General features: G+C 41.2%; 1 protein-coding gene across 2 annotated transcripts in view; it reads right to left on the bottom strand.

Annotated features, from left to right (window-relative positions):
- The window catches only part of dmd (dystrophin), a 238,097-nt gene that overhangs the window by 30,987 nt on the left and 181,444 nt on the right, over nucleotides 1-25,666 (bottom strand). Inside the window, exons 60-68 of one of the 2 annotated variants that reach the window (XM_065952213.1) lie at nucleotides 24,183-24,355; nucleotides 23,914-24,070; nucleotides 21,992-22,103; nucleotides 20,743-21,011; nucleotides 20,072-20,218; nucleotides 18,079-18,141; nucleotides 15,226-15,289; nucleotides 12,797-12,857; nucleotides 9,689-9,724 (exon numbers count right to left, since the gene is read on the bottom strand). In XM_065952213.1, the coding sequence (XP_065808285.1) occupies nucleotides 9,689-9,724; nucleotides 12,797-12,857; nucleotides 15,226-15,289; nucleotides 18,079-18,141; nucleotides 20,072-20,218; nucleotides 20,743-21,011; nucleotides 21,992-22,103; nucleotides 23,914-24,070; nucleotides 24,183-24,355 (1,082 nt within the window). The remainder of the gene's footprint in view (nucleotides 1-9,688; nucleotides 9,725-12,796; nucleotides 12,858-15,225; nucleotides 15,290-18,078; nucleotides 18,142-20,071; nucleotides 20,219-20,742; nucleotides 21,012-21,991; nucleotides 22,104-23,913; nucleotides 24,071-24,182; nucleotides 24,356-25,666) is intronic. The other variant, XM_065952214.1, reaches the window with a different exon arrangement.

The following is a 25,666-nucleotide window of genomic DNA, read 5'->3' as shown; positions in this document are numbered from 1 at the left end:
TTTATTGAGCCGGGGGTCCTCCTGGACAAGAAAACAATAGATACTGTATTTGGTTTGTATGCTCTGTATTATCTAAAATTCTTTTGAACTCCCAGTGTATTCTGCTGCAGCCTGAAAATCTAAATGTTGAAATATCAGAGGTTCATTTCAGATCGACGCCAGAGTGAAGTCTGACGTTATCTTACATAACTGTATTGAAATTGACATAATGTTCTCTAAATGAGGTCCTTGGGGAGAAGTCTTAACCTTCAGTAAGTCTCAGACTTAATAAATCAACATAATTGATCCAGGATCTATATCACCACGCAGGCTTACACATAACACTTCAAACTATATTTGCACCTCACCAGTTTCATTGTAGAGTCTGACTTCAGAGACAAAGACTGGTGCAAGTACTGTCTGATGCTACTTCACATTAAACAAAGCATGACACAAAGAACTTTTTGGACTCACTGTACTTCATGTATAATACAAATACACATCAAGATAAAGAGGACGTGACTGTGGATTAAAACATGCTATGTTCTTGGACTATAGTGAATACAACACAGCTCCTGCTATCCTTATTGCATCAAACAGTATTGCTTTGGTTGTAGTACATTGAATTGCTTCCCCTCTGTTCTGTTAAATATTGTATTGACAGATTCTTGCCTGTTCCTTGCCAATTCACAGCTCCAGTCTGGCATCAGTTTGGGAGCAGTGTGTCTGTTCATGGTTGCTGGAATACGCTTATTCTAAAAAGCTCAGATATGACAAATGTCTGACCAAACCTTTTAGGACCTCTTGTGGTTTTACCAATAAAGGAAACAAATAATTGTCACTCTGTTCCCTCACCCTAGAAGACCTTTTGTACAAACAGCACCTTTTCTGCAAAACCTCCCAGTATGTGTACCTTAAAATCTATTTTTCACTTCACTATAATAGTGTTTTTATACTCAGATACTAGATTTTTAAGGCTGACTTTAGTCTCTCTCTCTGATTGTATTTCTAAAGCCATGACGTCTACCTTCTTTCAAGAAGAATTTAAGGGGAACTTGAAACATAGCCATGTATCTATCTTCTCATAAAATACTTTTAATATAAAAAAGGCTAAACAGGGCATTTAATGTGATGCTTTTTGATGCTCAACTTAGTTTGACTGAGGGCCACCCCCTCCCTGCTTATGTGTCCTTGAACAGGACGCTTCATCTGCCCGTTTCAAGGGGTGTTTTTCTATCTCCTTTCCTGCACTGAGTGAAGGGAAGCTGAAAGAGAATTCCCCTTTAGGGACCAATGAAGTACTGCATTACACCTCACTATTGCATTAGCTTCAACCCTCAAATTAACTGCACCCATCTCTGCCACACCACCCACCTGTCCTGAACACCTTATCTGTCTCCACCACCCACTGCAGCCTCTGCCTCTTACAGGAAAGCAGCTATTTGTTTGGAAGAGGAGGATTTTCTTTCTAACAGCAGCAGCAGCAGCAGCAGCAGCGCACACCGAACAACCTGACAATTGTTCCAATATGTCAACAAACTCCACAACTGCAGTCCGAACTGCTTCCCAGCAGATGTCCCATTGGGATTAATGAACAGAAAAGACAACCGAACAGCCATATATCAATGGTGGCCTGCAGCAATCAAGCATCTTTTAGTTTTGACTCTTTTTTTATGCTCTTTGAAAGCTGACACCATCTCCTCAGAAAATGTATCATGGCCCCGGGACAAACCAAAGTGTTGATAATGCATCGTAAACTGTCAAAAGATAAAGTGCTGCACACAGAGAGGCTCTGGCACAGCAGTCGGGGATTCGCTGCCTTGCTCGAGGGCGATCTGATTGAAGCTAACGAGGAAGGGGAGAGTATCCCCCACCCGCCTTCTCTTAACAAGAGAGAGGAGAGAAACCAGCAGAGACGAGAGCACTTTAAACCAACATGTTTAGATGAAAGAGCGGAAAAACACTGACCAAAAACACAATCAACTTCAAATAATTATGTGTGGGTTTTCTTTGTTGTTTACACAATCATGCTGATGATGATGATGTGGCAAGAAAAGTCAGAGGAGCCTTTAAATTATAATAAATCATCCTTAGAGCTACAGAAGTATTTCAACTACATTGAATGTCTAGCGGTGATGTTCCATTAACTGGGAGATTAAAAGAAAGCTCATTTGCAACTATGTAGTTATTTGTCTTCTTAGAGCAGAAATGCCAACACTGATCATTCTAGCGTTGGATTTGAAGACGGTAAATGAAGAGTTTGAGGGTTTTGGACTGTTACTTGGAGAGAAAAGAGTTGCAGACGTCACACTGGGCTAGGAAAATGCATTGAGCTTTCCTTTAAGGATTAAAAAAAAAATTGTGTTCGATTATATCCTTGTCAGCAGTCTGGTTTTGGATGTATGTTATTCATTGGCTACATTTGTATAGTTCTGCATTTCAAAGAGTCCTGCTGCTCGTCAGTACTTCTTGTTCACTCTGTGCTCAATCTGATCTTGTTATTTCTTAACGCCTGTTTTTTTTTCCCCCTCCCAGGACTAAAAGACATCCCTCAGCGGGGTATAATTTAAAGTTGAGTTGAACTGCAGTCATTCTTTGACGGCGATTACACACACATACACGTGTGTTCACACAATCACACAAACTCCCACACACGTGCCGACACACAATGCTACATATTGCAGTTAAGAGGCAGCTGAATAGCTTATTGAGGCAGTGACAGATAGGCGTTTTAAATAATGGATCCGCACAGAGACGCGAGTGTCACTTCTCGCTGCAGTCAATTATGGCTCTTGGATGAATGATTAAAGGTGGTTTATGGGCGATGGGGACGTCTTCCTCTGCCTATCATTGAGAGTGAGCCCCGACAGAACATTTCCTGCACACCAGGCATCTGAATGAGCTCAGACAATGGCCTTCAGGGGTGTAATGTGCGTAAGAGAGAAAGCGACCTAAAAAGCACGAAAGCCATATTCATGAGCTGGATATGAGAGGAAGCTGTTTGTGAGAGCGAACCTGAAAGCACCAGCAAAACCTGAGGGATCACAGAGAGCCAGAAGATAACTGGATTTGTCTGCTTTGTTGTTTTTCGGCACATTAATCAGGTTTAGAAGTTAAGAAACATTATAAGTTTATTGTTCTTTTGCATCTTAACTTATCTGTAAGATGTTTTCTTTGATAGTCCTCCTGGAAGATTGTGAAACACTATCTGACATCCCTGTTCTTCTTTGCCACAGGCCCATCGATTCCTACTTAAATGAATTTAGAATAAAACCTCAAAAAAAAAGCAACACACTTATTGTTAGTTTTACACATTATTTTGATATAAAAGGCTGTGAAATCCTATAAATCGGCTTTCCACTACAGTTTGTCACGACAGGTTTCTCAAACAGGAGGAGAGAGTTTTTAGGGACTATTTTCAGGGGTGGATGAATTCGCCATTTGTCTGCTAGGGAGTACTTGGGCCAGCCTCATAATGAAGAAATATGACTTCATATCTGACACAAACAGTTATTCAAAGTGGAGTGTTTTTATATATAATCTAGATGTGTGGAGGTAATTTTTTTTTATTTTTATAAATTCAGTTAAGATTCTCAACTGAATATATTTCTGTAAAGGCCTTTTTGGACAGCAATATAGCTTTTTAAGTACATTACTTTTGTTTTTCTGCTTTCATTAACAGACCTGAAAAAAGACATCATGAATCAACACAATCAGTAACAGCCCAGTGCTGCAGCTCATTAGCTCTACCTGCAGTACCAACTGAAGGTGTAGCAGTGGAAACAATGGCTTTGTCACAAGTGTTTTAAATATTATTAATGGCATGCACAGAAAGAGACGCCCGGCAAGCTGTAAAGTTAATGCAAAGAGAGAATCATAGTCCTCACACTACAGTGGTTCAACTCTCAACAAAGAGTTGATTGAATCCAAATGGAACAGATTCATTCATCACATATTTTACTTTGTGAACTTTGGCGTATGTTTTGTTTTCACAGCCTCTGCTCGCTGTTATAATCAATGTGAAATTGCATGAAAAGAGAGAGGAGGGAAAACTTGTGATACGTTTTACTTCAGAAGGTTGAAACAAGTAAACAAAGTGATTTCAGATAACACTTGGAAAAACTGCTCCCTCGTGGAAATGAAAACTTCTACATCAAATAAAAATCGGCTTCTTTAGGAACAATAAATCATTTATCATCTCTTAAGAATGAAGCCTGAGGCTTTTTGAGGTTTACAAAATGACTTAGATAAGAATTCCTACTAATAACTGATGACTAGTCTGCACAGAAGCTGCTTTCATAAACGAAATATGGGATTAATTTTCCCGCAGTAATGCTGGCTCTGGTTAGCTTGCATGTCTGATCTCTGAAGCAGAGAAAACAGAAGCAGCTTTTCTCTTGTTCTGTAGTGGCGGACGTTCATGTTTTACATTTTGCAGGATTTTGCAGAGTTAATTATCCCCAGAGGACTGAGAGAAATGTTTTTAAATAACATCTTAAACTTCTCTTACAGCTAGTGGCCATAATGCGTTTCTCAGGAAGAGTCCCACTTGAATGATCATGTTCTCACATGCTGACACAGAAATATCACAATGTATTTATAACGGTGCAATTATCCAGAGCAAGCCCCATTTAAACAAGACCCTCAAGAGAACGATCCTGTAGCTTAAAGGTGGGAAACTTTCTTCCATCGCCATCTCTGAATGCAGAAATTCAGCCCTAAACACTGCAGATTACTTGCTTGATAATCATCTCCACCGAATACAAAGACAGCACACACACAAGCCATAGGAGTCATGCCTGAGCCTGTCAGCACCACTATGCAGCATCCAGGGTTGTGTGTATGTGTCTGTGCTTGTGGTGTGTGTGTTAAGGGGTTTATCCATCAGCTGTATTTAATCAGTGCACAAACACACACACACCTGCATCGCACTGGTGCCAAAAATCTGCACCAGCAAGCCCCGCATCCTCTGCTCTCATTTCACCAACTCCTGAAGTGCACACACACTCACTAACACACACTCATGCATGGGGGATCCATGTAGTTGTCAGTGCAGGACAAACACATCCTACTTTATAGTATTGACCAGCAGAAGATCTGGACGCTGGATGGACAGCACATATTTACACCTGAACCCATACATGAAATAATTTCCCTGCCGAAAATAGACCAACGCAGAGCATCAAAAACGCTGTTCACGCTGTCCACACAAACACAAACAAGCGAATATACACACACACACATAACGCGGAGCAGAAACACAGCGATCCGGACACAGGCTGCTTAGCTGGCACGGAGGTGATTGTGTTTGCACCTCCGTGTGCGACTAGAGACTGTGAAGGAATGCAACACAGTGATACAGTGCTGCTCTGCTCGGCGGGGCTCTTTTCTCGTGCAAAAAGCTCAGCCAACGCACCCCACACACACGCATACACACAAACACGCATACATTAACACAAATCCCCGTCGGTCTGAAATCAAACACATACGGGCAATAAACACAGGTTTGCACCGAGCTCCGTTTTTGCTTAAGCGCATTTGATGTGGTGCTTTTTAGTCCATCACGGCAGTGAAACAGAACATAGAAAGTTAATGGAAAAAGGAATTTCACGGTCCGTGTATCTGGAGGGGACGGCCGGGTCGGAGAGCCTCGGTGGCCGCACACCGCGCCTGGTTCCCCGGCAACGACCACGACTAACATTCGCTGTAAGGCAAGGGGGGCTGGTGGGTTCAATGGCTACCAGATAGCATGGGTTTCATGCCTTTTCGGGGGAAAAAATAATCATCCCTTTGCCCCTTTCGTGCACTATGGGCTGTTCCTTTAATATGAAATAGATATCTTTTACACAGAATTGCTGTTCTTTTCTCTCTGAAAGTAGCCATTTGAACCGGCTAGGTGACATTCAGTCGAAATGCAACTTGGATGGAAATGTAGATATGGCACAAAAGAGACAATATCTATTTTGCCGTTTTCAAAATTAAGATCTAAATACATTTTTTCCCCATTTTAAAACATGCACAAGCCTGTATCTGCGCATATCCTGAAATAAAGAGTGTTAAATGTGTTTTCTGCTGAGTGTGGGGGATCTTAGCCCCAGCTCTCCCTCTCTCTTCACAGCCGATGTGTTGCCCGTGTGAACGGGTTTACTGCATTACGACCAGCACAATTACCATCACCATTATTTATCACCACCGTAAACCGTTCCCAACCCAGCACTCACTTCCGAAGCTGCTCCCGCATCGCCGGCCGATCAGTGCGCTCCGCGTCCGGTAGAAAGGAATCGATTCGCGGGCAGCACCGAGGCAATATCCCGACCCCCTCCGCGGTCCGACCAAGCGTCCTCTAGCACCGGAGAGAGGCGTCCGAGATTACCGTGTGCAGTCTACGTGTGTGTGTGTGTATGTGTGTGTGTGTGTGTATGTGTGTGTCGGTGTGTGTTCCTCTACGAGTGGTAGCGGTGAGTTGCAGAGGCTGACTGGCCAGCAAGACACGAGGATCAATTGAACCAGATTTAACAAAAAAATCACTTCCGCTTATTGCTTCAAAATAAAAGCCTTCGAGAGAAAGCTGCTATACTCCTATTGGACAGATGCTGTTTCACAGCTGTTTTTACTGTGAATACATCCAATAATATGTAGCATTGATATACAATTAAAAACTGTCATTATAGTCATAATTATCAGTATAGTGTCAGACTCTGCTTCACTCTCCTTTTTACATCACAGCCTGCCTGAGGACCCCCGCCTTACCCCCAGTCTGGCAGAGAAGTGTTCATGCTGTGAATTAAAGTGGACATTTTTTGGTGTGGACAAATTTCTTTTGTTACATATTGTGTAACAATGTTTTCCTTTCATGCAGTCATAATGAAGATGCTAATTTCCATAGATATACCATCAAACATCCTTTAGAAAGAAAGTTAATGAAGTACTTTTTATCTGAGTTTCAGACATAAATAGACTCAAGTTTACAAACCAAATATGTAAATAATAAAAGCAGCAACCTCTGGTGTTGAAAAATGAAGCCAATGCATAAGTGCAAAAACCTGCAGTCCTGAGTGGCCACTCAAGGCTGGCTCTAAAAACCAATACATTTCCATTAGGTGCCATTAACATGTCCATTTTTACAGCAGAAATAAAGCATGGTACAGAAAACAGTTTTGGTCTCAAAGCATAATTTTGCATAATTAGCTTTATATCACATTATATCTTCAGACCGGCCTCAGCTCCACAATCATCGGGCTTCAGAAACCGATGAGTGGCATCACTAAAAATGTCCATGTTTAGTACAGTCTATGGGATAAACACGTATCACTGTTTCATAGTATGAATTAACATGACAAGGGCTATTTTGTGTGCGATTTAACTGAACATGCTGAATGTTTGTTCTGCTTTACCTGTTACAAAATTATTTAATCCACATGATGCTTTTATTTTGAAATAAACCACTACTTTCCTGTATAGTCCTATCTGCTTCTAGGAAACTTGCCAAACCCCAGCTAGACGAGGCGGAGCTCAGGCTCCCTGTCTCTGCCTCCCTTCCCCCCATCCCGCTGTTTCTGAAAGCAAAGGAACCTCGACACCATCCGAGGAGGTTTTTCACCTCCCTGACGAGCGAGAGAGAGAGAGAGAGAGAGAGAGAGAGAGAGAGAGAGAGAGAGAGAGAGAGAGAGAGAGAGAGAGAGGAGGAGGTCTTTTGCTTTTCAAGACACAATCTCTATCATTCAAGGCCAAGGAAGAGAGAGGGTAGAAAAGAAGAAAGTCAGGTAAATAGGAAATAGGGAGATACAACAAAAAAAAGAGGTGGAGAAGTAGAGAGAAAAAGGTACTGATTGATTTTACCAGGCCTACAGGAGAGACAGGAAGAAAGAGAGAGAGAGGGGAGCAAGAGGAGGAGGGGGATATCTTTGCTTTGGGAATCAGTGTTCAAGGCTTGAGAAATGTAGGCTATGTTGCACCAGCAAAGACAGCAGAGCAGCCTGTAATTTATAGGCAAGTCTCAACTGTTATTTGATCCCTCCACAAAAGTATGCTTTTATACCTGAGTGTGTGTAGGTGTGTGTGTTTGTAGCCGAGGGACAATGAGAGATTGAGGCCGAGGAAGAGGACAGAGAGTGATGCCTTCAACAATTTTCGATGACTGATTTTAAGCTGTCAGACGTCTTTTAGAGGCTGAATTTATTCACATAAGTGGTTATTTAAACTCGGGTATAGCTCTGTGGGGGGGGGGGGCTGTGTGCAAAGTGTGTGTGTGTGTGGGGTGGCCAAGGTGTATGTCGCAGGTTTGTGGAGATCATCTCCAGAAGTAGACTTGTGATCGTGCTCAAGAAGCAGTTGGTCGGCCATATGTTGTCGCACTGTGCCCTGAATGTGTTTGTGAGTGTGTTTGTATGCATGAGACAAAGCGTGGGTGTGTTATTAAGTGTGTCCACTGGGTGTATAGTGTGTTTGCATAGTCCCTGCTGCAGTGTGTGAAGCATGCATAGTGTGCATGGAAACAATCTGGCCAAAAGTATGCGGACACAATATGAAACATTGCAAAATCGGTTTTGCTCCTCTGTTCTAATCAAACATACTGAACAGCATTTTTGAAACAGCATGCTCCAAACTTTGTGCGATCCGTTTATTGCAGTGGCACATGACTGGACTGCACAACCCAATCAAACAGAAATGTAATGACCTGGAAAACTAATGGTGAGTCAGGCCTTACTGCCCAACATAAGTGGTAAACCTCAGTCATGATCTTGCAGGGGTAGAAGTATGCAGTTCTCGTCTGTAAAAGGCCTACACCAGTGATGTAGTTTTGCACTTCCATAAGAATGTGGACTACAGCATGTGGATACAGATATAAAAATAATGATCTAAATGAAAGCTTTAGAGGCTGGGATAACTCCTAAAACACTGGATCCTAGACTAATCACAATGCACATGATATATATTTTGATCACCCTATACGTGTAGTAATGACCCACATCTTTAAGACTCCACACTTCCTTGCGTGTGTGTGTGTGACAGGAAATATGGGGAAAAGAGAGTTGGATAGCCATGCATCAAAGGGTCGTGGCCGAACCAGGACCAATTTGTCGAGGACTGTAGCCTCTGTATATGGGGCGCCAACTCTACTGATGGAGCTAAACCAGCGCCCCAACACACAACTCCAATTTGTAGTGAAGGTTCTTAAATTGTAGTGTAAAACACAAGCTGGGATAACACTGCTTACATCACTATGATGTCATTGGGGTTATTTTTTCAGAGTTCAAGAAAGCTCCGCTGTTGGAACAGAAGACATTATACATCCTATGGCTTATGAACTCTCATGACTAAGTGACCTTCACATAATATGGATGTTACATGGGTGCAATGTTCCTTCAAGGAAAATAACAGTGTGTAATCCATAAAGACATACAGATAAAAAATAGACTTTATTAATCCAGAAAGAAATTATATTCTGTACATTTCTATCTAATCTGTTCTAAGTGTAATGATTTGGTGTTCCCATACCTTTGGCCACATTGTGTATGTTTGTGTGGTGATATGCACATGTTTGATACTAATCCAGTGTCTGCTGGATACAAATCCACTGTGTGTATGCATGCTGTGTACAGTGAAGGCAGATTATGTGTGTACTCAGGTGTGTGTGTGTGTGTGTGTGTGTGTGTGTGTGTGTGTGTGTGTGTGTGTGTGTGTGTGTGTGTTGTCAGCTGGCACTCACAGGATCTCGGTCATCTGGTCAGGTCCAGCTTTCTCACTGCATGTGGAGAGGAGAATCTGTCACTTCTCTTTCCCTCCCTCCTTCCGCCTCCTCCCTTCTTTCTCTCAGTTGAAAGCGTTTCTCTCATTCACAGTTAATTCCACGCCATATCAAGAGTTAAAATCTTGCAAATTACAAAAAAAAACTCCTGAGAGCAACCAAGCATGTAGTGCCAGTTACATGCATCGATCTCTCTCACATCCGGACTTTAAGTGTTAACTCAAACAAACCACACTGCTAGTCACTGATTACCAAGCCGCTCCATCTTAGTCTATGAGCTCTCTGCACGAGAAACAGGAAGTAAGGTTGACCAATCACACTGTGGGGTTATTCTGACCAATGAGTTAGGAATGTGAGATAATGAGCTACGTCAATGGTACTTTTGCTGATCAGCAGCTGTTGTAGCCATAGTAACAATGAAGCAAATACAGGACTAAGGCCAGCATGCATAAAATATGTTCATCTGACATGGATGGCTAATGATGCTTAAGACAACAGCTAACATTTTTCACTAATAAAGAGTTATTGACAAGGGAAACAATATCTTCAAACTAGCTAGCTCCCTGTCTGTTAGCCTAGCTTTCAAATCATCTAAATACTGAGGTGCCTAAATCACCTGAGGTTGAATATTTATTATAGCTTTACTCTTTAGGACATCTTCTTTCAGCTGTCAAAAATAACCGACACATATCAATACAATATTCCCAGATAAGTAGGACCATTTACTCTCATGTTTAACTCAGTGAAATGACTTATTTGAACCAAGTCACCAACAGTGAGACGACTGTTTTGTGCACCCTGCAGCGCCGAGGTAGAAGTTGTAAGACTGTGCTTACTACTGTGCTGCTAACACAGCCCACCTCCAGAACTTCTGCTATGTGCTGATGAGCAGCCAACACCGCAGAATGAGCAGGGACTCAACTGCTCGACAAGCATGTTTCCAGACAGAAGAAAATAATGTCCTCATTTTTGTCTAACCAAGATGTCTATGGAAACAAACGACAAAAGGTTTATTAAACATCTGGGATAGCTGGCAGTTTTGAGAAATATTGTTTACAAGTTTTTAATATACATGTTTTTTTTCCTAGTTGAGATCATTTATGTCGTCGTCAGCAGGAGGACAAGACAGAGCAGAGCAAAAACTAATATGGAACTAACCCAAGGGGGTCATTCAGCATCAGCATTTCAACTGACTTGCACTAATACAGGACAAAAAGTGTGACAATGAATCCTGTTTTTACATTGAGCTAATGATGTTAAAGGATTTATTTTGTACTGCTAAGCAGTATGAATAAAGAAGTTCAACAAGAGATATACATTAAATAAACGTACTCCTTCAAGACGTACTTTAAAACAACAAAACAGAAAAGTCAGCACACTCAATGTCCTTCAAAGCAGTGGTTCTCAACTGGTGGGTCGGGACCCAAAAGTGGGTCACAGAGCCGTTTTTAGTGGGTAGCGAATGTGTGCCTGGAAACAAATGTGTCAAAAATGTATGTGAATTGCTTTTTAAACATGTTTTTTTCCCCTTTGATCAATAACATGTTTTGTTCCCTCTGAGGTCAAAACTACAGAATTTTTCATGAATAAATCTGATTGGTTGAAAATATCAGAAATTTGGGTTGAGATTTTTAATGAAGGAGTTGGTTGTGGGTCCTGAGGCTAGACCAGATGAGAACTAGAGCTTTAAAGTATGTATTATCTGGGTAGATCAACAACAGACACAGAGCCCTCATCAGCCACTTCTCTGTTTTCTTGGATCCTGTTTGCCGTCATGCACCTGGAGTTTGAGTGTGCTCCTTTGAATGAATTCAAAGATAGATACAGCTAAGGATGAACCGCACTGCATATGAAACTAAAGGCTACTTAAAAGAATATTAGAGGCTGAATCAAGGCAAACAACACAGTTAGCAGACAAGTGCACACACAGAGAACATCCAGGTTGAGGTTTTAAAAATCAGCATGAAACAACAGTTAGGATGCATCTCACATCCTAAAGGTGACTCTTTACAAACAGGATGTCTGGACTGTTTAAACAGAACATCATTAAAGCCAATGGGATGCCAACTGCTACATGTTGAGATTAAAAAAAAAAAACTGAAAAGAACAATGTGAGGAAATAATCCCATCGAGTTCTATTTGTGTGAATAACAGCATGTATAATACTCCGGCAGGTGAACAGGTGATTTCATTGAAGAAAGCTAACGCGGGCGGCTTTAGAAAGCTACATTTGAAGTTTCTGGCACTGTGCCATCATGCATGCTGAAGCCAGTTTGGTACTCTTATATTTTTGAATGACTCTTGAATTTTTACTCCAACATGTTTCAGATTTTGTTGTAATGTATTTCATTATTTCTTTATTGGAAGAAATGCAAGACAGATAGATATCAGGTAAGGTTGAATTACTTAACAGCTTACTTACCAACAGTAGTAAATTCATGTTATTATTCCCAAATGTTGTGTCAAACTGGCTTCATTTTAGTGCTTAAACAATGAAAAACTTCCACACTGACAACTACAGTCACCTGTTAGAGGAGGTGATTGGATATGAGGGTAAATTACAGTCGGTAGAGTATGTTTAGAACCAGATCTACTATCTCAAACATCGTCCCAGAGGAATGACATCAGCTGATAAAATTGGGGAATAATGTTTTTTTTTCATTTTGATCACCACCACCATGGAGATGTAGGTCAAGGCCCTAACAGAGCTACAAGCGCAGCATCTTAGAGCCAATAAATGTTTCATGCTGAGTCCTCAATCACTATTCTTAATTTAACAGTTTGCACAGCTGTAGAGGAATACTGACTGCTGGCAGTCGACCAAAGAAACTGATGTTTCCAGACATTTCTGAGCTTTCTAGGATTTAGTATTGATGCAAAGCACACTCTATTTTGTTTGTTAAAATGTTAGTACACTCAAATTAATCATTTTGTGTTCATTTCAATCATTATAACCAGACAGTTAACAAGTCAGCTTCAGTTAAGTAGTTCTAACTAGATGAACCTGTCAGAATGTGTGTAGTCTGCTGGACAGGTTCTATAAATAGCAGCTCAGAGGTCGCTACTTACTTGATGTAGTAGGGCACATTGTTCGGGGAGATGCCCTGCTCGAAGGGGCTCTCTACAGATCCTGCTGAGACAGAGAAACAAGGGTCAACACAACTGTTCAAACTGTCTGCAGGATATTTCACTTTCCACACACACTTTTTACTGCAGGATCAACATCCTTGAAAAGAGCACAAAATGTGTGCGCAGCAGATACCAAAGCATCAGTGTAATGAAAGGTTTTCTTCAGAGGAATATAATGAAAAACAGCAGAAAAACAAGAAATATTGCTAATTATCTCACTCATTATGCCCAAAAGAGTTGGCAACACCAACTATTAAAGCCGGCTGTGCTTTGTGGGAATTGTCAGCACAGTTGGAATTTGTCTCTGACCAATCAGACAGCTTGGCTGAAACTACCCGCTGTATAAGCGTTATTGTGCCCCACGGGTAAAATTAGCTGCAGTTAAAAACAGAGCGATGCATTGTGGGACAACAGCCAGAGCACATACAGAGTACATCAACGTAGTAGAAAGATATGAAAAACATGTACGTCCTCGGTGCTTTCTTAATGAAGCTTTGTCACATCATCTGTATTATGACACCATGCCTACCTGTCTTGTTACATGAATCACAGCTTTATCATCAAGCTGGATGCAGCATTTGAAATGATTTGATTTGACAGTGTGAAAAGCATCCTCCATTTACCTAAACAGGATAGTCAGATCTTGTTTGTTTAATTGCTATCTAGATGTTTTATGGATGTACTTTCTGTTACGAATGTGTTACTGTCAGTTAACTTTTGTTCATTCGTCTTTGCAGTGTCACTTTCACTTTCCCTTTCTTTCTTCCCTTAGTTTGTTCTCACAAGCCCCCTGTGGGTCTTCAATTTTAATCACCACTGTGAGCGCGTGAGTGATGTTGTGATCTTTTGTTATCTGCGCTCTTTTAATTACTCTGCAGATGAGCTGTAATTAAGCTAAAGAGAATTGTTGAGAAAAAGCAGCTAGCTGTTTGATGAGTTGCTCCAGGTGGACATATTTTAATGACAAAAATCATCTTTATTGTGCTGCACTGTTCTACATAATTAATCTGCAAAGTTGAATCCATTCAGAGATACTTTGGTCTCTAAAATTTGAGGGTTGATGTAAAATTGGCCTCTATGATTTTTACGTAAAGACAGGGATACTTGGGAGCACCTAAAGCAGCTGTTTCACTAGGACAGATACTTTGTCAGACAGAAGGCGAAAACTGGACTTGCACTGGAATGTAAATAGTAGAATTATTAGTGAAGAAAATCTACATAAATGTGACCTCTTATTGACCCTTCAACAAACCCCACTAAGATCAGAAAAGTGAAGCTTTACATACAATGATGTTGTAGCTGTTTGTCAGGAGGCTTAAGGCCAGACTCCGCTCCAGCTCTTGGCTTGTTACTAAGACAACTTTAAGTTAGCTTGAGACAGCATTCCCAATGTAGAGACCACCATCAATAATAAAAAGAAAATCTACACTTCACACACCAGTGGGTGACATCAGACATCACTGAGACTATGTCCCTGTGTGGATTTTAAATCAACATAACACAACCCTTTGTAAATGCTAACTAAAGGAAAGGGACAGCTTGGCCAAGGATAGGTTCATGGTTTATGATTTGCTTTAATTTAATGGGCCATCACATGTGAAACTATCTAGAATAGATATGTAAAGTGAGACTTGAACGGTTTAACTGTTGATTGATGGTTATGTTGATGCATTATTTGTTCTGTTCACTTCAATTTTCACTCCTAACAATATCCTCCTTGGTGTTGACATGATGCTATTTATCGCGGCATGCTAACTGTTTTGGCAGTAAAAAGACTAAAGAAAGTAGTGTGAGATATACAGAGCTTGGCAGGCCTGCTGTGCCTTGTTATGGTTGCTAAGCTATGATAAGATGATAGCTCTTTGGCGACAGGGATTGTGGCTGCAGAGAGCATCCTATGTGCAACTCTTTCATATAATGCAACAATCAATGAGGTGCTTCAATCCATATGCTCTCATCAATATGTGATTGTGATATGGCTCAGTTCCTCAGTATCGGATTAATTGCTGGGCCATATTGGGATTTGGTGATAAAACCAGGAAAAAAAAAAGTCGCATAAACAGATCAATACGCCATCATGGGCTCATTGAGCAGCCAAATGAGTGTCAGTCTTTATGCTCACTCCCTCTCATCACTTATTCAGTGATTCAGTGACCTGATGACAGTCGAGCACTGTGTCACTTTCTCTCGCGCGAACACGTCACTTATCGAGTGAGCCGCTGAGTGAGATGCTGTCAGGAGGCGGGCGCCTCGTTTTGTCTAACACATTTTGTCTTATCTCTTTTTGCACACACGCAACCTCTTGAGTATCTCGTCAACTGTCAACTGTGCGAATGCATGCAGAGCACATTTGTATCGGTTTGACTCACCGTGCAGAAGGCCAAAGTCTCTGTGAGCATCTGTCAGCTGCTTCAGATGCTCTGTGAGGGAGATCTGATGGAGAGAGAAAGAAAGAGATATAGATTATATAGATAGATCAAGAAATAGATAAGATAGATTCAACAGATAAGACTGATAGACATTTAAGGACTGTCATTGATGTAGGAAAAAATGTATCTCTGTCTAGCTCCATAAATATAGGACATATTTATGTTTAACAGTGTAACATTGACTATAGAATTTAATATATTTAAAGAGCAAATCCTCTGAATTCCACTGTAGAAAAAGGCTAAGCCATCAGCAAGCTGGGGCCAATGTAATCTTTTTTAGCCTTAGCCATAGTTAAGCTACCTCAAACTTCATCAAGCTATTGCCTCTAAGAAATTAAAAATTATTAAAAATATGTTGGTGGATTTTTCTAAATGTAGATTCCAATGTTCAATCCTCTAAAGTCCATTGGAGTCTGAGATTGCTTTCCTTTAGCTAAGGCTAATGTAATCTTAGCTTACGTCAGAGTGTAGCACAGATTTAGCTGTGATGATGGGAACGTGAGGGGTGATCTTTTGTGTGTATTTGTCAATGTAAAAAAAAGTGGCACATAATGTTCTCTTGCAAAGAAAGAACAGTGAGAATGGGCAGGCACTGAGGGAGAGGAAAGGGAGGGGAGGAGACACACAGACAAGCATGGAAGCGATAATTGAATTTGTAGTGGAGGAATTAGAGAGGATGCAGTCTCCTGTGAGTCTCCTTCAGCTCTGAATGAGCTGTCGATCTAGATGGAGTTGAGATAATTGTGCCAAATCAGCACGGCCCTGTAGGTACACACAGAGAGGTGGGGCTAAGCCCAGCGGGGGTAATACACACTTGTCTCCTGGCTCACAGATTCCCATCTAAACTGCAAACACTTAGCTTGTCATTGATCCAAATTTAAACACCTGTTTTCTTGGCGGGATTTGTTGGCGCACATTTTGCAATTGTATACACTTTACGTACCGCACTGCTGGCATGAAAATTCCACCTTAAACTTTGTCCCTTTAACTGTATTTGAAGGACTGACGACTATAGGAATGACTCCTCAACTGACTTACAGAAGATGAACTAAACACAAAGAGGTAAAGCAGAAAAAAAATGGGGGGGGGGGGGAAACAGAATGCACACATGTGCATAGAAGAAAACAGTCTGAAAAAACCTTCTATAAAAAAACCAAGGTCCAAGTGACAACATTCAGCAAGTAACATGGACACAATAACTCGTAAAAGATAAGCACACTCTGGAAATATCAAAAACGTACATGTTGAAGTGTCCTTCAGCTACTTATCGTCGATTGAAGAGGATGGATAGGCCAGGTAAGAGTGAGATAATAAACTATGATCTATGAAGTCTGCTTTGCATTACATATTAATGCACTTAAAGACTTACAAGGTACAAGGGCTTGTGATACTCAGCATTAGGATTAAAGCCTCTGATCAAATAGTAAGAAATGAAATACAAATAAACAGAAGTACACCAGGAGTATATGCTTTGTCAGCAAACATATCTTGCATTGTGTTTCAAAAGGGCCCCCCCTGGTTTAAACCTCATTCACTGCTGGACTTGTCCATTAAAAAATAGAAACAAGCGAAGAAGTTCCCGTTCAAGGCGTTGCCAAGAACCAATTATCTGATTGACTTCACACTTGACATTGCAATCCCCTGGGCTCCTACTGACGCCCGCACTGTTGTCTAAGGACGAGCCAGTTTGGAGAACGCCAACATGTCACTCCCTCGGGTCCACAGCAATACACATGTCAAGTGTGATCATCATTGTATGAATCGTTCCCTTGTAACACAAAGGACTTGTATACTGACAGAGATTTCTTCTCTTACAGCAGGATGAGAGGTTGAGCCTTGGTGTAAGTGCTGTATGATAGCAGTCTGTGATATTTTCCTTAGCTGTAGTAAATTAGCCTTCTAACAACTACACAATATCAATTTCAAAATAAGAGGTGGGCACATTGTCTTTTATGTTGGTTTGAAGTTTTGAAGACAGAAACCCTGAGCTTCTATTTTTTGGCAGTCAATTGGACAACCAAACACTCACACAGCCTTTGGAGGATGGCATATAAAGGTCAGAAAGCCCCAAACCACTCCTGAGCTGCTGCTCCGTGAGTCTACATTCATTATTTAGAAGATAAATGCGTCGCATCCACTGTTCATCACACAGTTTCTGCTTCAGATTTAAAATTCTGCAGCCTAAGGGGTGATAAATATTTTCAGCATTATTGAGGAAAGTTTCTTGAAACCTGCTGTTTCCAACAAGCCATTTTTAATCTGAAGCATAATTCCCAGCTGATGCTCACAGTCACAGGTGTCATTTCAGTCACATTGTGACACTTGCCAACTCGCTGCATCCTGAGCATCCCTGGAGGAACTGTCTGTAACCACGGATGCTTCCTGACACAATGTTCAACGATCCAATGTTCCCAGGCAACACATGCAGCTCTGGCCGGCATGCGGGGCTTTGGCAGACACTGATTAGCAACAGATTTTTGTTCCAGGAAGTAAAAAAGTGATTCACAGGAAGCTTAAAGACGCATCAACTTTTCTTTAACGGAAGTCTTGAAGCTGGGGAACTGAGAGGTTTTATTATCCAGTTTGAGTAGACAGATTGGCTGATTAACCGTCCTGCATGCCATCCACAACCTAAATGAGAAGGCCACAGATGACACACTGTCAGAGGAGTGTGCGTCTGTGTGCATCATGGTATGAGATGGAGAACAGATGTAGATGAAGATACGACAGTGATGATCAGTTTTTTTTTTTTTTTTTGCCTCAATGAGACATAAAACCAAACGATGGAGTTACCTTCGAATGCACCTCACCCAATCCATTTCTGCCTGAGTTGCTTTTCCCCGTAGCCACGGTAACCTAATCAGAATTACAAAAAACGAGAGTAGGATTGTTGAGGAGGAATTTGTCGCAATTACTCAGAGTGCACAGTGTGGGGATACTGACCAATCAGCTTGAACTTTAATGGCCCCAGAAGAACAGTGTGGACCGACTAAAATGACCTGAATCTGCAGGTACAACACATGCACGCACTAAAACAACAAATGCACAAACACAAGCACTCACATCAATTTGAAGCCACATTAAGTGTATCAGGAAACACAAAAGCACACATTGGACACTCTCACATTAGCAGGCATACCCACATACACACATACACACAGATATCTCTTCACCAGCCTGCCATTTAATGTGTTGCCAAAATTTCCTGGGCAAACATTCTGCTCCCAATGAACCACCTGCAATGGAGAGTGACTTTTAAAAAACTGGCACTTAAACCCTCTTTTCTGTCCAAATGCAATACTCAAGTCTCTGCTTACCATTTTCTGTTTCATATCAGTGTAAACAGAAATAAGTCTACTTTCCTGGAATGGAAACAATAGTAAATTGCCAGGTTAAAGGGAAAGATGATAAAAATCCTTCACTTTAACTCGAATTTGGGAATTTCTTTTTCCAAACTCTTTCAGATGAATCGAGGTCACACTATGTGGAATTGGTGTTTTAGGAATATCTCTCCTGGACTTTTCACAAGAGTACACTCACAGCTGTAAGACTTATTTGTTTGCTTGAATTCATGCAGAGCCTTAACTGCAACATATTAGCAAAGTCATTGCGAGCAGTCAAATGGGCGTTTTTTCCATGTTTTTCAGGCAATGAAAATTAAGACTGAGTATGTTATGTTGGAGTTTGAGCTAATTAATGTGCTCATTATTGACTGAGACTACTGCAGCAATATGGGAGACATGCACAAATGCTAACACATCACCATCTAAACTTATGCTCTAAACTAGCATCAGAGCCATTAAATGAGAACACTTCAGAGAATGTGCCATCAGGCTTCAGCTCAGGTGATGGTGTAGGTCCGTCTGTACTCACAGACAAGTTTTAATTATGCATTTGATTCAGCTGCTTATTTAATCATTGTTATTACTCACAGTCTGCTCTATGTTTTGATGTAATTTGTGTCTCTAGAACATTTAGGGTCAAGCACAATTACTGAAAGTTTGACAAATAATGTCTAGTATGATTTTTCATTCAAAAATCCATAAATCACATCACTGTGTTTCCCTTTGTCTATTTGCACTGATGCCCTCACCTTCACCACAACACAAAGGCTTGTGTGTGTGTTTGTGTGTGTGTGTAAGCATCTGGTCAGGTGCTAACTTCAGAGAGACTAGCCGTCTGGTCCCGTCACTGTGGTGTCACCAAGGCACCCATCTCCGTCTGGGACTCCTCGGTGTTAGCTGCGTCTCTCTGGCAGCTGATTGGCTCTATCTGTCACGCCCGGTAACAATCACTGTCTGGCTTCCAGCATGGCTGCCACTGGGCTTATTGAGACTGATAGAGGCCCACCCTGCGCTGCCTCTGATCACTCACACATGGGGTGTGTTTATGTGTATGTATGTGTATGCATGTGTGTGTGTGTGTGTGTGTGAACTTTTTGTCCTCATTACAGCTCTCCCAAGAAGTAACATACACTCAGACACACCACACTTTCAAAGTGGTGTAAGCTGACCTTGGCTGTGAGGCATTAATGTCATCATATTATATAAAGTATAATTACTGAATTGTTCTGATAACTCAATAACTATTTTTCTTCAGAACTTTGGTGTATTTTTTGAGGTGTGGATGAGTTTATGTGCTTCTTTGTTACCACATATGTGTCAGCATGCATTTACACACCTGAGTAAGTTTGCATGTGTGTGCATGTGTGTGTGTGTGTGTGTGTGTGTGTGTGTGTGTGTGTGTGTCTGTGTGTGTGTGTGTGTGTGTGTGCACGAGTTTGTACCTGCAGCAGCCTCCAGCGCGTGTTGAGATCTTCGATGCGTTCCAGGTTGCTAGGTGTCAGCTGAATGTCCGGTGGGCCAAAAGTGGACGCCAACTGGTTCATGTGCGTTACATCATCCTTAATTGGAGCGATCTCGTCCTGGAACTCCTACACACACACACACACACACACACACACACACACACACACACACACACACACACACACACACACACACACACACACACACACACACACACACACACACACACACACACACACACACACACACACACACACACACACACACACACACACACACACACACACACACACACACACACACACACACACAAACACACACAGGAGTTTTGTTATGCTGCATTGTTGACAGTGGTGCGAGGACAGATGGGAAACACAGACAGGCTGTTAGCAGCCCTCGGTTCAGTCTTGTGTCTCACCTCAGTTGTTTGAACAGTGAGAAACAGATGCATCCATCATGTAAACTCACTTTTCCTGCTTGTTTAATGCTTGCTAATGTATAAAAAACACTGACAGGCTTAAGTGTAATACAGGCATTAATAGGGGCTCTAACCAGTGTACTGTCATGGCTGATAGATACAGGGTGGGCTAACTATTCTAATAATGTACATCCTGACCTTTACGGACGGCAAATTGTCACTCATTCTGACCTTGACTCTTTCGATGTGCTCTGGCAGTGAATCTATTAGCAGGTCACCAACAGGTTCCCACGCGTCCTTCACCATCTCGGCCTGCCTCAGCTGCCCATCCAGCAGGTCCTCAGCCTCCTGGAGCTCTATCAGCCGATCCAGAGCCAGCTCCAGCCTTTTCTGCCAGGCAGCCGAGTCAGCGTTGAGGTTGTCCCACTTGGTTATCACGTCGTCTGCTTCTTTGCGGAGGACTCGCCCCACGTTCTGGGCGCGCTCCTCGTGGCTGATGTCTGAGGGTAACAGAAAGAGCAAGCTTTGAGAAAAACACTGTCTTTACTGCTTTAAAGCATAGAAAACACATTCAGGCATCGATATTTGAAGGTAGCAATACAGTGATGTTGACATTTTTTTACTTCTTGTATTAAGATAATGGAGTCCAATAACAGTGTTGTCCCTATTTATTAAATAGAAAATGTAAGACTCACTTAAACACATTTGTTGGGAGAAGTTTTGATAAAAAGAGAGAAAAAGCTCCATGAATATCCTCCTGATGTAATCGTCTTTTAAATGGGATCACCTTGGCACAGTTCTAACTTTGATGAGTTATAATAAGGACACATCTTTCAAAGAAAACAAGAAGCATAAGGAACAACTGTGACAACGAAGAGCGCCTCTTTAGAGACTGTTTCACTTATATGTCAAACCACTCAGGCTGTTTGTGGAGAAGCCAGCTGAATTCAAACCAAACAAAATGTCATGCACTCAGAAGACAACACATCAATTCTGCTTTTTAAGACGTCCTCAGCCGCTGCCTGTAGGAAGGTCTATTCTCTGCACCAGAACGACTTTCTAAGAGGAAGTAAGTGCTCGTTTCCCTCAGCGCGGCAGTGATTAGCAGCTGTAGTTTAGCCTTTATTTCGATGTTTCTCTGAGTGTGTTTGAGTTGGCAGCTGAATGGGTTTAATGGGCCACAGTTAAAGTTCAGCTGCTTTCAAAGAGCATGGTAACCAGGCTGCTGCCATGGTGCGGAAGGTGCTGCAAGAAACCCTGCATGCTTGTTATCAGGCTGTTACTAGGAGTCCAGAGAGTCCAGAGTCAGAGATGAACTAAACATCAACATCTTTACATTACGTTTCTTCATTTAAATGGCAGCTGCAAGGTGGGCTCAAATGTAAGCGAACCTTTATTACCAGCTGAAAGAGCCACAAAAGGATATACATTCTTTACCCAGCCTGTATACAACATGATGAGAGCCTATGTTAATGAATACCTCTCTGCTCAGGTGAGGGCGTTTCTCGGGGAAGCTCAGACAGGAAGACTCCCACATCATCCAGAGCCTTGGTCACAACCGGCTCTTTGGCTCTCATGTCTCTCTTGAAGCCCTGTGAACGAACACACACGCACGCACGCACACACGCACGCACACACACAAAGAAACATGTAACTACTTTAATGGGATTAAAGATAACCAGGTATTACAATTTGAATCTTGTGGTACTTGGCCTTTTTCAATTGTGTTTTTCCTGTTTCAAGTTACAACTGATATATAATTGTGATAATGAGATCATTGTGATGATTACATATATTCTGTTAAGTACTGTCAAATTATCAAAACCATTAAAAGTTTACTCATTTATTTTTAAATAAAGTAAGGTTCAACATTAACTTAGGAACAGACCAAAAACTAAAGCAAAAGAGCTTAAATGAACTGTAGAAAAGGAATCGTTTGATAGGTGGATATTACTGTGGACTCGTCAGCTGTCTGTATCAGAAGAAATCCTGATATTTTAGAAAGCAACATAAATCATGAAGGTAAAAACTTCAATGTGTAAATATGTCTGGTTTGAATTGTTCTACGTAGTTAGAAAGACCACATCCACACACATTCAAACTGTATAGACCTCAAAATAAAATCCAAGCAGCATGTACATATAATTTGTCATCGCATCGTGCTACATATCTGGATGTATCTTGATATGTGATGAATGTGGCCTAAAGTGACTCTTTACATCCTCCTCTTTTTAAAAAACATGTGGAAATGTATCATTCCAATAATACGCCACTTATCTTTTTTACTTGACAAGAAAAGATAGTTGTGAAAGCAGAAAAATCTGTTGCATGGATAAATTATAATATCATCAAATGAAAATGAAAATCCTCTTGTCATAACTTGAAAAGGATCTCTTCAAGGTGAGAACATGTTCTTGATAAACTGTTTGAAGACACCTGCGTGTGTCAATGTGTGCTCATCATCAGTGGGAGGTCACTACAATACAGGCACCTATTGTTGCCATGACAACCAGTGGTTACCATTGGCTACTGATGTGTTACAGTTTTGAAAAAGCCAGATGACCAAAACTTTGCAGATAAGGTTTAAAGCAATGAAAGATATACATATATATATTTAGATATGATTATTATAATGGATCAAATTCATTTTGAAAAGGTTGAATGTATTGTGTGCATATTAAATACACTGTCTCTGTGATATCAAAGCGTCCATGTTTCTGAGTGACCATTAAAACACGTCTATTTTCATTATGAAATGTTTGGACTAAAAGCTTTTTCCTAATGAATATTTGCAGGAACTCACCATTTTGCAGAATTAATGCAGGTTAAGACATGAAATAACCAAATCAGCCAAGCCAATCGTTTCGCCTTTTTGCACAAAGTGGTGCATAAAATGGGTTTTTCATTTAACCTGTATGTCCATACTTTCCATTTATTCAGAGGCTTTGATTTGCATAATGTCGGAGAGGGAGAGACATGAAGTCTCAGACATTAATGGCTGCTTCCGCCGGGCTTTGTCATGAACGTATCAAACGGGCTTGTTAATGCTGATTGCACTGGCATAGAGGTGAAGGTTAGAAAAGTCTTTTTTTGTTTTATTGTGACTCCGTGGTACACTTTCAGGAAACTTTAAACCAAGGTAGTTCACGTCTGTGATAGGGTGGATTTTGAGGGACTTTATGAATATCAAATTAACGAAGACATTTTTTTTTCTTTTGAGCTGAATTTCTAAAATCAATCTGAATTATAATAATTCCTTGCATTTCAATTGGGTCCGTCGCACTGTGAAGTGCTCTGGGCCCTAGAAAAAGCTCCTAAATCAGCAGAATGTTCGATTTTTTAACAGTAGACAGGCAGTGTCTCTGTTGGTGTCCCACACATTGTGTATCTGTTTCCTCCTACCCTGTGTGTGTCCAGCTGTGTCTGCACTGCAGGGACATCGCCCCCTACAGGTGGCTCCTGCTCCAGCTGTTGACGTTTGATTCTAAGCCAGTTCAGCAGCTCTTGAAGCGACATGTGGAGCCTCTTCCAAGGGGCCATCTCTGAGTCCAGATGGGCCCTGAAACACAGTCATTTTTGTTTTTTTGGACTTGATAAAAGTCTATTGTTTCTTTGAACAGAAGCTGGGCATCATCATTGTTCTGTGCAGCAGTGACCACGGCTGCCCTCACCTCATACTCATGGTCTTGTTGCGCAGGTCGTTCCAGCGCTGGCCCATGTTATCCAGGCGTCTCTGGAGCAGAGCGGCATCCTCCGAGTCCCCGAGTGAGTTCACAATCCTCTGACCATTCTCATCCAGAGAGTGATACAGCTCTGTGTGGCTGTCAATCTCTGCCTGGAGGTCCTGGAGACACACACACACACACACACACACATACACACACACACACACATACACACACACACACACAGAAAGAGTCAGTGGGAAAAAAGCATCAGCAGTAAATTCTATCGAAGCGCACACTTCATTTTCTGGATAATAGCAGCCATCTTTCAGGAATTCACTTTTTTCATTGCTCGAGTGCTCAGTAATGGGATCAGGATCTGAGAAAGTGATTTAGTCTCTAAAAGCAGCAAGCAGCAGGATTGAGCCATAATGCAGGGCTTAATGCATCGTGGATGGAGCCTTCTGTAGAACTGAAATGTCAAGATGTGCAATTCATCCTTGAATCAACTTGTTACTTCAACAGTGGTGGTCCCACCTGTGAGGACAATTCATCACTCAAATCCATAATTAAATGTCCTGAAAGAAACGGTGGGAGGAAATCCAGTACTTCAAGAAAACAATCTTTGTAAAGTGAAAATAAAGATTGTGTTTGGCATAAAAGAACACTTATGTGTCATTAATCATTGTAGTTTCTACATGTAGATTTCATGCAAGTGTCTAAGTATATGTCAAGATGACATGTTTTCTACATATTTCACAAATAAACTTTCATTCATCCCCGAGTGAATTCTATATGACAAGAGGTCAAACTGGGATGCCACTTTATTCTTTATGTCTGCATGTGCACTCTAAGAAATCGAAGCGCTTACACCTCAACCAGCTTCATGTAGGTGTCATTTCAGGAATCTTTTTTTATTAACAATTCCTGCCATCTCAGATATTTAACTTTCATCGACAACATAAGAATGCATTGAAGTTTTGTCCTTTACACGGCATCAGAAGGATGACTGAAGCTTTACAAATTCTCAAAATGTCCTGAAAGAGGAAAATATCTTGTAGAAGAATGTTCCACACAAGATAAATTAGACGACATGAAATGTTAATGTTACCTGAGGGGGAAAATGGGTCATTGAAGCAAAGAACAGGACACAGACAGGAATAGAACAAATAGAAAGAAGTGGAGACAGTCAAGCTGCTGCATGGCATTAAAGCGGATCCAGCTTTATCTTCACAAAGTTTCCAGCAGTTTCTCCTGTGATCTAAATGTTCTCTGATCCCTTTGAACACGTCGAGAAATACCCTGCCCTGTGTCTCCTTATGGGCTCTAACTTTGATGTCTTCATTTGAAATTGATATCATGACTTTTGTTTTTTATCACACTTGGGCAAAAATATAATCGTACATGTCCATTAGTTGACCTTTATGCCTCCCGAGGTGCAGAATCAGCACATTTCTAGACAACTGGTTCTTTGATAAAGACAGTTAAAA

The sequence above is a fragment of the Labrus bergylta genome, chromosome 24 (genome assembly GCF_963930695.1).
Source record: "Labrus bergylta chromosome 24, fLabBer1.1, whole genome shotgun sequence".
In the NCBI taxonomy this organism is placed as follows: domain Eukaryota; kingdom Metazoa; phylum Chordata; class Actinopteri; order Labriformes; family Labridae; genus Labrus; species Labrus bergylta.
The sequence above is the reverse complement of the archived record's forward strand: the minus strand, read 5'-3'. Positions and strand labels throughout refer to the sequence as shown.